Source organism: Tasmannia lanceolata, unplaced genomic scaffold (assembly GCF_043159265.1).
Source record: "Tasmannia lanceolata isolate RefF3 unplaced genomic scaffold, GAP_Taslan_0.1 ptg000012l, whole genome shotgun sequence".
Taxonomy (NCBI): domain Eukaryota; kingdom Viridiplantae; phylum Streptophyta; class Magnoliopsida; order Canellales; family Winteraceae; genus Tasmannia; species Tasmannia lanceolata.
In genome coordinates, this window is record NW_027518689.1 from 40,579,918 (window position 1) to 40,592,312 (window position 12,395).

At 39.3% G+C, this 12,395-nt stretch overlaps 1 protein-coding gene across 1 annotated transcript; it reads left to right on the plus strand.

Moving 5' to 3' along the window:
* The first annotated feature begins 3,569 nt into the window (after positions 1-3,569).
* On the plus strand, positions 3,570-6,095 carry LOC143888217 (ethylene-responsive transcription factor ABR1-like). Its single transcript, XM_077392577.1, has 2 exons — positions 3,570-4,192; positions 5,238-6,095. The coding sequence occupies exons 1-2, from the start codon at positions 3,793-3,795 to the stop codon at positions 5,972-5,974; spliced, it is 1,137 nt and encodes a 378-aa protein (XP_077248692.1). The 5' UTR covers positions 3,570-3,792; the 3' UTR covers positions 5,975-6,095.
* The last annotated feature ends 6,300 nt before the right edge of the window (positions 6,096-12,395 follow it).

The window sequence follows — 12,395 nt, forward strand, 5'->3', positions numbered from 1 at the left end:
CTCATGCGGGCCGGGTGGCGGGTCACCCGGTTTTTTCTTTTCTTTTTTTATGATGCTTTTATTCCCACACTATAATAGGATGATCCAAACCGTCCGTGTGATAGACCATAACATACATAGGTTGTGCCCAAAAAATCATTTCCATAGGATAATCTAGCCTTCTGATCTATGGAGGAATTGCATATTATTATTTATGGAAACCTCTATAGATCGGAGGGATAGGATCTTCCTATGGAAATGATATTTGGGCATAACCTATTTACGTTGTGTTCCATCACATGGACGGTTTAGATCATCCTATGATGTGGTCTGTACAGTACTTTCTAAAAAACACGGGACTATAAGGGCTTTCACCATTAAAAAATCTCAATCATTTGGGTTTATAAAGAAACCTATAAATTACAGGCGGGCCGGGTGGACCTGCGGGTCCGGCTCACTTTTTTGCTAGGTCTACCGTCACCTCTAAAAAAAGGCTCGAAAATGAAAATAGCAGGGGCCCTCGGGCTTGGACAAAGCCTTGGAATTTGTCCAAGCCCGACCCAAATTCTGGATAAATTCCGTCACGAGATGTTGGGGGTAGTGGGTAAAACTTTAATGACCGGGTCGGGTCAGATATGTATTCAAAATAAAACTTGTAAGGAAAGGTATCTTTGAATTTTTCATTTTACCTAACCCAATACATAAGAATACCTAAAAGAAATTTTCAATGTTTGAATTTGAAGAAATATGTTTTTCTAGACACCGGTGATCCTAACTCACTTACGCTATTTTTGGCAATCAACCCCGTTTTTTTTCCATGGTGGGCGACAGAGGGAAGGACCGGCTGGTGTCCTTATTTTCAATGTCCAGAGGCACATTCCAGAGGGTGTGCCTCTGGACAATGTGAAGGCCGGCTGAAAAACGAGTACAAGAAAAACTCTAATCAAAATGTGAATTAATTTTAGGAAATGATATCCCCCCCCTAGTAAACAGATAAAATCCCCCACCTTAAACGGTTTCTGTGAGAATAGTTCACTGCTTGAGCATAAATTCACCTCCTGTAATGTTTTTCTTTGCCTTTAAAACTTAACGAATAACGTGGAGAGGGTGTGTGGGTGTGGTGTGTGCGCGGCGGGCGGGGGGAGGGGTTGATTTGATCTGTCAGGGTGGGAAAATATCATTCCCCTTAGTTTTTTCTTGTCATTTTGCACTTTTCCGTACTCTTCTCACTCATGCCCTCTCAAGTCTCACCTTCTCATACCCATGTTACCCCTCTCTCACCAGATTATAAACTAATGTTCCATGGATGATAATTTTATGGTTGCCAAACATGGCCTCACATGCCTCGAGTGGATAAATTTTGCGGTGTAAATTGTTTTGCTGCCTCTTTTTTTTTTTTGGTAGGGAAGCTGGCTTGATTTTTTGTGGGTATTTCTCCCTCTCTTCTCTCTTTCCATCCTCTTTGCTCTCCCATTTTCCTTTCATATTGGATTTTCCAATCAACAATTCAGATCCGTTTAGAGACTTCTCAAATGTATTTATTTCCAAAGAAGAGTTCGGAATTTATATAGGAGGAGATCGATTAGGGTTTGTTGTTTTATAATATGGCCTCTCATAATGAATAAGCCAAAAACCCTAGATCTGATGGAACGCGTTAGATTAAGCCTTTTAAAGATGTCCCATTCGAGGTTCCCTTTCTACAAGTCATCCCTTCCATGACTCGAACATGTGACCAAATGTTAGGTACCTAACTTATATGCCAAAAGCCCTGGAGCTGATGGATAGATTAAGCTCTTTAAACTTGTCTCATATTAGGTTGGGTCCCATCTAGTCTATACTTAAGCAAGCCCTTACCAAGGGCACTAACACATTTGATGGATCACAAAAAAAAGAAAAGAAATACACAGCAAACTCCCACTGTTTTGTTTCAAGTGTGCATTTCATAGGTATGATGCTGAATATGTCAACAACTACCATTTAATGTGTGACATTTGTGTGCTTCTTTATTTTTCTTGAATTTCTCAGCAAAAAAGTTTTGAAAAAATGATCCTTTTAATTTTTCAAAATTCTCAGTAGAAGCTGCCTTCCGTTTGAGGAAACTAGGAGGAATTTTTCAAAATTCCTAGTAGAAGCTGCCTTTCGTAGTAGAAGTTGCCTTCCGTTTGAGGAAACTAGGAGGAATTTTTCAAAATTCCTAGTAGAAGCTGCCTTTCGTAGTAGAAGTTGCCTTCCGTTTTAGGAAACTAAAAGATATAATGTCCTCAATCCCTTGTCTTGATAATTGCACTCCTTGCTCTATTGAACACTTTTTTATGGGTTTGGTTAACAAGTGCCCCTGGGGTACCCGTTAAGCTTCATTGGAAATGTAAATCTACACATTGTTTGAGAAAAAAAGACTCAAAAGCCATGTAAACACCTTAACGGGCACTTGTTAGCAATTTTAGCTTCTTCGGATTGGGAAAGCCTTTAGAGATAATTGAAGGAACATAAAAGAAAAGGGATTTGCTAGCGTCCATCGCAGAAGGCTTTTGCAGATGGTTTGTTGCATTTTAACAGCAGCCATAGAGTGAATGAAGACAGAATCTGCTGAAAAGTGAGCCTTTGTGGCTGCTGTCAGATGCAACCGACCATCCGCGAAAAAGCCTTTTGCGATGGACGCTAGCAAATCCCAAAAGAAAATGCAGGATTATTGAAAAACATTTATGGTTTATGACTCTACAGGGAATTGCTAGCGTCCATCGCAAAAGGCATTTCGCGGCTGCTTGTCTCATGTCACACCGGCCAGCTCGTGAAAGGAGACAAAAGCTTGTCTCCATTCACGAGTTGGCCTGTGTGACAAGCAAATTGAGAGAAGAAACAAAGAAATTAACCTTTCTCAGCAATGTTTTTGAGCCATCCTTTTTTTTGTCCTAGAGCATGAAAAAAAAAAAAAGGTGATGATAAATTCGAACCCCTTGCAGTGAATTGATGTAAAAAAGCATCGTCGAAAAGCGTTAAAGTCTGACGCTTTTTTTTACCCCAATTCACATGAGAGGAGGGGTTTGAATCATCCTAAAAGGGGTGCGAATTTATCATCTCCCACAAAAAAATAATAATCAAGAATGACGTTCTTTGACGCCAGCTTAAGTGAGATGAATTCAGAAGCTTTGAAGAACGAGACGGTCCCATAACCTGGTCCTAATACAACGAGACGGCCCCACAATAGCATAGTGGGCCCATTTTTTTATAGCCCTTGCACAAATCACGCAACTCATCTAACTTTAACAAAATGGGCATTTCTTACAACTGTTACTTGACATGATCTTTGGGTTATAAAAGATCCAAATTACGGTTCGGATCAATCGAAAGTGGAACCCTTCTCATTGGAGGCTACACCACATAACAATATTTTACAGGCCAAGTCTGGGCCCACATCTTGATGGGCTTTGACTAAGCCCCAAACATCCAACAGCCCACCCAAGGCTTTTTCTCACCTATCTATATCTAATTTATGGAAAAGACAAACCATGTCGGTAACGGACAGAGAAAAAGAACTCAATTTCATCAAAAATTCTCTTCCCAAACCGACCATCCTTTTAAAAACCTATAACACTCTTTCTATCCAAGATCTTCACAAACCTTAATCCAGTCAAAGTACATGGTGTGAAGGGCTCCTAAGTGTGAAATATTAAAAAGAAGCTTGAGAATAGCAGCACTGTATACAAGACGGCTGGGTGCTGTCTATATAGACAATATAACCGTTTAATTGTTGAAGGGGCCAACAAAAAACCAATGTTTTAGCCAGTACACACTAGATTTTTCAGTGAAGATTTCATGTGTTTGTTCAAGGTGGCGGACCCAAGAGACTCTGGAAAGTTTATTTGGCTCCCGGAAGAAGATCCCGGCGGAACTGGCGATAGTGGGTCTGAACGGCCTCCGGCCGGAGCGTCATCGATGTCCACACCTTTCATATTTACTGGTTACAGTCGGACACATGAAATGTCTGTAATGGTGTCTGCTCTAACACAGGTGGTTGCGGGGGAGGGACCATATTTGAGTACAACGGGTTCTGTTTCTGGGTCTTATTCTGTTCCATCTCCTTCATCTTCTTCTTTGGTTGGAGGGCAAAAGAGGGAACGAGAGGAAAGTAATCAGCTACAAGAATCGATGTTGAGAATGTATAGAGGATTTGGTGATTTTCAAACTTTTCAAGGAGAATCATCAGTTCAAGGGGGTTAGTTATGAATCACCTCACTCTTTCTTATTTTATTTTTTATAGTTCATTATCTCTCCTTATGATTTTACGGGTTTTCAAAGATGTTTTAGATATTGTTCTTTATCTTCGTCGCTGACTTCACTTTTGTTTGTTTATAGTTCTTCTGTTTAGTTTATGTAGCTTCCTATGAAGATCCTTGTAGAAACTGTCTCAAAAAATTTCTATTTTCATTTCATTTTCATTTTTTTGAGCTTCTATCAAGAAACCCTTTTACAACAAGATTTTATTCTTGTGTAAATTATTTCCCTTCTTTGCACGTGAAGGTATTTACGTACCTTTGAAGAAAGCGCTTTCCATTTACAACTACTAATTTTCATCTTATTCAGTTATCTAATATAAGCTACAAAGCATTGTATACATACTTGTATTTGTTCTCCTAATGCAAAAGATATAGAGTCGTCCAATTCTAGTATTTTGGGCCATTTTTCTTTCCTACTTCATTCAATGTCCTTCTTTTGGGTTTTAATTCTACACGCAAGGCATCTTAAACTTGGGTTTGATTTTTAAAAGTGGGTTTTGAATATTCTACTTACATACTGTGGCAAGAGAAATTATTAGCAACTCATACCTATTTAACCCTTATTCTGGGTCATTTTTCTCTCCTAATTCAATCGATTTCCTTTTTTGGGTTTTAATTCTACAAGCAAGGCATTTAGAGCACAGTTAGCAAAACATGATTATGCAAAAGAACAGGACGGGGAAAATTCGAGTTTAATGCAGTATTAGTTCAAAAAAACATAGTAAAAATGGAACACAAAAACCACATTTAAAATCTTGTCATTTTAAAAATGATAAAATGCAAGCTGCCTTGAATATTCTTACTTACATTGACATCCTAACAAACTCAAACCAATTTATCCCTTATTATCTTGATCTTTTAAATACTTAGAGTTAACAATAGTATATATCATGCATAAATCTCTAGTGATTTAAATCTCTCTCTCTGCATAGCTGTAGATTCGAGGGTTTAACTTCATTTTTTTCTGCAATGTCTTTCACACAGTGGCAGGAGAAGGGCCTAGCATTTTAACTACGAGTACTATTGTTACAACCACATCAACACCATCAACGACAATAGAAGAGAGAGCTTCACAAGGAGGTGAAGAAAGGAGAAGAAGATATAGGGGAGTCAGGCAAAGGCCATGGGGAAAATGGGCCGCGGAAATCAGGGACCCACACAAAGCTGCTAGGGTTTGGTTAGGTACTTTCGATACAGCAGAAGCAGCTGCACTTGCATATGACGAAGCTGCACTCAGATTTAGAGGAAATAGAGCAAAGCTAAACTTCCCGGAGAACGTCAGAATCCAACCACCATTACCCATTTCTCAGGCGACCCATTTGCCGCCTTCCACTTCTCAGGCAACCCCTTTGCAGGTTTCTCCAATGCCACAGTCATTTATGCAATCTCAAGGTCCTCAGCAACTTCATAGCTCTCATATTGCAAGAGACTATGCTCAGTATTCTCAGTTCTTGCAGAGTCCTATAGATTTAGATTTTCATACACCTCCAATGAGTCTTTTAGATCAACTCCTATTTTCGACTTCTTTAGCCACCTTCTCCTCCTCCTCCTCCTCATCTTCTTCTTCTTCTCGTCCTATGTTTTCTACTGCGGTGACGAATCCGCAAATGATTTACTTCAGGCCTCCCGAAGATCAGCCTTCGGGAAGTGGGTCAAGTTTTCCGGCCCCTCCATTTACAGATTCCAGTCGTTTTCCTCCTCCTCCTCCTCCTCCTGGTTGAATGACCTGAGACTTGTATTTTATTTTTCACACTTTCATTTGATTTGATTTTGATATATTTGTACGATTGTAAGTTTGTCTCCATATGATATGATGCTATAAAACAAACGTTTATTTCTTCACCTTGATTCCCTATATTTTTTCATTCTTATTTTCTCTTCTTCGGATAGTGAATTTACAAGAACCGTCTTCCATCGTCTTGTAACTCTTGTTCTCATTTCTGAATATTTTTTAAGGCAAAATTGTTGAGAAAAGTTGCCTGGCGAAATTTGATCATTTAGCGAAGAAATGGAATTGGAGTTATATAAATAGATACACACGGCAAGATTGATCTATATAAGCCTATATCCGCAATAGAAAAATAGAAATAACACCAAGATTTTATGTGGTTCGGCCAAGATGCCTATGTTAATCGAGGCGAGAACACAATTTTTATACTATGACATAACAAAGTAGAAGGATTTCATGCAAACCGCAAACCCTTTTCTTTTCTTGTCCTCTCACACGAGACCATGCACAAGGATAAAAAAAAACCTAAAGAAAACCAAGAGAACGCACAACATGGGTATTTTTGACCCAATACTACATAGTTTTCTCATAGATTTTGAGTTCCTTGAAGCTTACCAAGAATGCGTCACCGTTGACGTGGAAATTACACGTGTACCCTTCTTCTAGATACTCTCCTAAAGTTAAAGTAGGTAACCATCCACACCACGTGAGGTGATGAATGCTAAGGCTCTTGACACGTAAACACCCCAGACAATTGTACAAGTGTATAACAAGTCTTACTGCCACGCGTGTAACGTTTTATCTCGCGTTTCGAGGAAGTGGGCAAAAGTCGGACAGTTCGATGATTTTGACGTAAAGCTCCGGCCTTTTGTACAGAACAACAGGTGGCTTTAGTTCCTCACTTCACACCAGCTGGAACTGGGGTCGGGTTTTACCCGGGCCCGCATCCGCCCGACCCATAATAAATCCACGGCCCACGGGGCTGGCTTTTATAGGTGTAGTTTGCATTTCTGTATTATCTCTTGAATATACGACAATTTATTTTGGGCAGTGATAAATTCACCCCCCCCCCCCCCCCCCCCCTATATCTTAAATCGACCCCTCTTTTAACGTAAAACGTTAGGGTGTGTGTGAATAAAGTTTTCATCCACCGTTGAACACCGCCCCACAACTCACTCGCCCTAACTTTTTCGGTTAAAAAGGGTCGACTTAAGATATATGGGGTCGAATTTATCAGTTATCACTCTCTATTATTTTTCGTGCAAAGGTTTATAAGTAATTTTCTTCTTAAATTTATGTATTAGACGACATAATTTTAGAAATATTTAGGGGTCGTTTGGATACGAGGATTTTAGAATCTTGGATTTCCTTAAAATCCTCGATGGGAGACAAGAGAAGAAGGAGAATGTCAATTTTGCTTCTCTTAAGAATCTTGGATTTTAAATAAGAAATCCAGGTTTTAGAAATCACTCCCCTATCCTGAGATTTCTAAAACCCGAAAATATGGGATTATCTCCTACTCTCTTGTTGACGGAATGAAGGGCAAGAAATCAGAAAACGACGGCTGGTCTCCTCCTTCTATTGTTTCCCATATAAGATTTTGAGAAAATCTAAGATTCTAAAATCCGTGTATCCAAACAGCCTCTTAGTGTGAGGATTTGTTGTACTTGAAATTAATCACTAACCTAAGCTAAGCATTAAATACCTGATTCAACTCAGCTCGACAATCTATCTCAAGTAGATTGGATTTGGTTGTCTAATAGAACACTCATCTTGACCCGACCCAACCCGAAAAACTATCTCAAGGTCATTTATGAATCATGGGTTTTGCAATAAAAAATTCAACGGAAACCGGCCTGACATGATAATTTCTTCAGTAGGGTAGGGTTCTGAAAAACCCTACCCGCCTTATTGTTGCCCTACGGCTAAGTTGACTAAGAGGGCCCTATGTTCTTGTTTAGGTTTCTTTCATACTGACAACACGATTTCCAAAGAAAAAAGAGCTAACATCTTCATGGCAGTCAAGAGAAGTTGGCTTTGAGGAACCCATTGTGGGGGAGGTGACGGTTTGTGTGACCTACAGGGCTTTGACTTTCACTGAACCATGTGAATCACTTCCAATATTGTCAACAAAGATTAACGGTCCAGATTAGACATTCATACCACCGTGCAAATCAAAGATTTAGTATAAATTAGCACCCCCTGTAAGATGATTCAACAAAGATCTCTGTTTGGTTGCCAGATTTTTTTGTTCCTGTGAGTTATGTGGGAGAAAAAAAATACCCTGGGAGATAGGTGGGAAAAAAAAGAGTCCTGGAAATATCCTGGTAAAATAAAAATCCCATGTTTAGTTGACCGGATTATGGTGGGAAAAAAAAAACCTTTGTTTGGTTGCTTGAACTGTTGGGTAGAAAAAAATTCTTCTCAAGCTTATTTTTGGTTCCTGAGTTAATTTTTGTTCCTGGGGTTATTTTGGGATGGGATGTAAAGGCAATCATTACATAAGTGGGATTAAAAAATTCACCACACAAGCAATCATTACAAGAGTAGGATTAAAAAAAACCTAGTGCTAATAGGCAACCAAACATGGGATGGGACCAAAATTTAACTAACTCTTCTTGGGACAAAATTTAACTGGCAACCAAACGGAGCAACTAGTCAGATTTTTTTTTACGCCTTTTGACGTCAATTCACGTTAGAGGGGTGCGAATCATCCAACCTAACGATAAAGCTCTTTAATATAAAAAAAATTTGTTGGCAAAAAGGCTCTTTGTGTGGCTAGTGTAGAGAGAGAGCATTACTTATAGACCTGGGAAACGCGACCCGTGCCCGCGGGTCGACCCGACCCACCCGCATATTTGCGGGCACTGGTCTGAATTTTAGTGACCTGTCAAAACTAACCCACGGGTGACCCAACCCGCAAAAACACGGGTCGGGTCGGGTCAACCCTCGGGCACCCGCTTTTTTTTAAGGGTGGTGATTTTGTTATGCTAATCTAGTTAGATGGCTTTTTTTTTTTTTTCTAATGCCAAGGATGGTGATTTTGTCATGCTAATCTATTTTTTAAGGGTTTGATGCCTGAATAGGTTATGGCTAGCACCATAGGTTGATCCCAACCCTCCGATTTGAATGTTAGAGGGTTGATCACTTGATCCTAACCCTCTATAGATCGGAGGGTTAGGATCAACCTATTGAAATGATTTTTGGGGCAACACCTATTTAGCATGTGGGCCATCTAATGGACGGTTTGGATCATCCCACGGTGCCGGCGATACCGCCCTTATAAAAATCCAGTGATAACATTTCCCAAAATAAGCAACTCTTTGAATTTGCGGGTGACCCGCGGGTCACCTAAATTCTAACCCGCAAAAATGTGGGTCATTTCCTCACCCGACCCGTGTGACCCGCACCAGCATCACCCGCGGGTTGACCCGGCCCGACCCACCCGTTTGCCAGGTCTAATTACTTATCAGGTTCCTTTAGGTTTTCTCAGGGTTCTCTTGTGTATGGTCTTTGACAGCCATGTCCAGTTTGACTATCATCCGTGTCTTCTTTTCCCTCGTTTGGCTTCATAGATGGCTTCTTGGACACAACATATGTTCTCCGTGATGCTTCTGTCCTTGATGAAAGCTCCCTTATGCCTTCCTGGTTGTGAATGAAACATCAATAAATCTCTCATTTTAAGTCCAAAGCAAGTGAAATCTGTCTCTATCTACTCATCTCTAAGTCTCTATCTACTCATCTCTAAGTTTTCTTTCCAACACAACAAACGGAACCAAAAAAGTCAAATGGATAAAAGAGTTCTCTTGTGTATGATCTTTGACAGGACAATGAAAGGGGTGTGGTTTATGGGTTCGTGGGCTAAACCTATTATAGTTCTTGTATATTGTTTTCTCGAGAATTTATATGATGGGTGGCCGTGAAACACATGAAGTCCGGAAAGTATGGTACGGCCCACTCCATATGATGATCCAAGCCTCCATATGTTAGGCCAGAACTTAAATAAGTTGTGCCCCAAAAATCACTTCCATAGGATGATCCTAACCCTCCGATCTATAGAAGATTCCATAAATGATCCTATGGAAATGATTTATGGAATCTTCTACAAATCGGAGGGTTAGGATCATCCTATGGAAATGATTTTTGGGGCACAACCTATATAAGTTTTGGCCTAACAGACGGTCGGTTTAGATCATCATATGGAGTGGGCCGTACCATACTTTCCAGACTTCACGTGTTCTCACGGCCACCCATCATATAATTTCTCTGTTTTCTCAGTGAAATTCACATTCTCACCCGTGGACAATAGGCTTCTTGACCGAATCACGTAAAATCTCATGCGTCCATCCTGTGGTTTGTGTTTATTTTTACTTTTCCATTTATATATGCACGATTAGATCGGATTTGTCCGGTGGATTTTCTCATATATGCCACCCCCTTTTCTCAACATAACTATTTGCCAAGAAAACATATAAAGGCTACTGATATTTGCAGTACCATGTTTTCATAATAGCAGAAAGTCAAGCTTGTCTATTCGTTTTTAATTAGATTATGAGAGCATTTTTGGAAACAATAATATCCTGTGACATCTGTTTAAAAGGTCCTCATCTCAATCAGTGGATGAATGCTTCGAGTGGGGGCATGACCTCTTTGTAATGCCACCTCGATAGATCTAAACAGTCAATTTGATAGACCTCTCTTTGCATCTCCTTTGTCATACTCATAAAAAGGGAAGTGATACATCTTTTGTCTTCCTCGGGCTACCCCATTTGAGGGGAAGAAAAGGGGGCGAAAATATCATCCCCCTCGCAGAAAAAATATTGCCAATTAGATTTAGAACAAAGAAAAGGGAAGCTGTTTGAAGGATGATTCTGAATTTCTTGGTGAGTAGGGCTGCACAAAGGAAAGGGAGGTACCCAAGAGGGACGCAGTAAATTTAAGACCAAGAAGTACTGCTCCCATGAAGAATACGATTATAATCTTTATACCAATTGAGCTAAGAAATTAACCTAAATAAACCTAGCCTTGATAGGGTTTAATTTGATAAGCTTTCAATGGAAAGTATTTACAAGATCAACTCGGTAAGATGGCTTAGTTTTAAAAAAAATTAGGTGGCCCACCAGATCAATAATCTTGATCCCACCATGAGCATGGCAAGCACAAGAGGTGGACCCACAATTTTTTGCCCTATTCTCAACCAATTTTTAGCAGTAACAGTAACCAAATTAATAGGACATTAAATGCACTAAACATTCAGGGCCTGATTGGTTGCACAAACACTGGACATTAGGGATTAATTTACTAATTTAGTTGATAAACCAAAGTTCAGGATTCAGAGCAACACAAAACCGGATTTACATTTCCAACAACAAGAACTTACCGTGTGCTTCGATTCTCCACTCACGATGATATTTTTGCTCTGGAGAAGTCCATGTCCGGATGTTGCACGAATGAAATGTTGATTATGTCAAGCAAGAAGTTGCTTGAAGCATTACACCCAAGGTATCTAATTTGGAATACCAAGTTTGTTGCCTCCAGCCCCTATATATATTAGATACACTAGGGTTTTAATAGGTTAGTGGGCTCTAGCCTTAATAGGCCCACTACACCGGTCCATTATCTTATTGGGCTTATATTAGAACATATATGGGTTATATTATATACCCAACAATCTCCTCTTATGTTCTACATATAGCACAATCCAATAGATAGATAGTGTGATGTCCAAATAAAATATTGAATTATCCACATCACCATATCATAAAAGATCTGTAATCCAGCTGAAAACACGAATACTTTTATGATTAACCAAGAGTTTTAGATATAATCTAAACTCAACCAAAAGATAGTTTCACATATAAGTGAACCCCACTGATCTTAGAGGAATTCATTCATGGGGTATGATTCTCATCGAGATCTAAAAATAAAGTTCCACAAAAGAGTGAACTCGATACATACTAAAATGAAAGCATAGTCTTTATGACTTTAGAAGATTTACCCATCAATTAAGTCATCTTCATCAAAGTCCAAATCAAGACAAGCTCTTCCTTTTTCGCCAATCCCTGTGAATTATCAAATATGGATTTCATGAAAATGAATCCAATCATTTGTGTAAAACACTAAAATATCTAGTTCTACCTGAAGAAGAACTTAGTATAATTCCATAATTCACGAAAGTATCTAGCTCTACCTGAAGAACTTAATACAATTCCAAAATGGCTGAAAAAGTATCAGTATCACTCTCACCATAAGCATCATTGTCAAGTTTCAATAAACAAGTTTCAATAAAGAACAAGACCTAAATAGCTTCTTTTGCAAAGAAGCATTACTAATTGTCAAGTTTCAATAAAGAACAAGACCAAATAGTGTCTTTTGCAAAGAACCATTTCATGTTTCTTTTTGGAATGTTACAG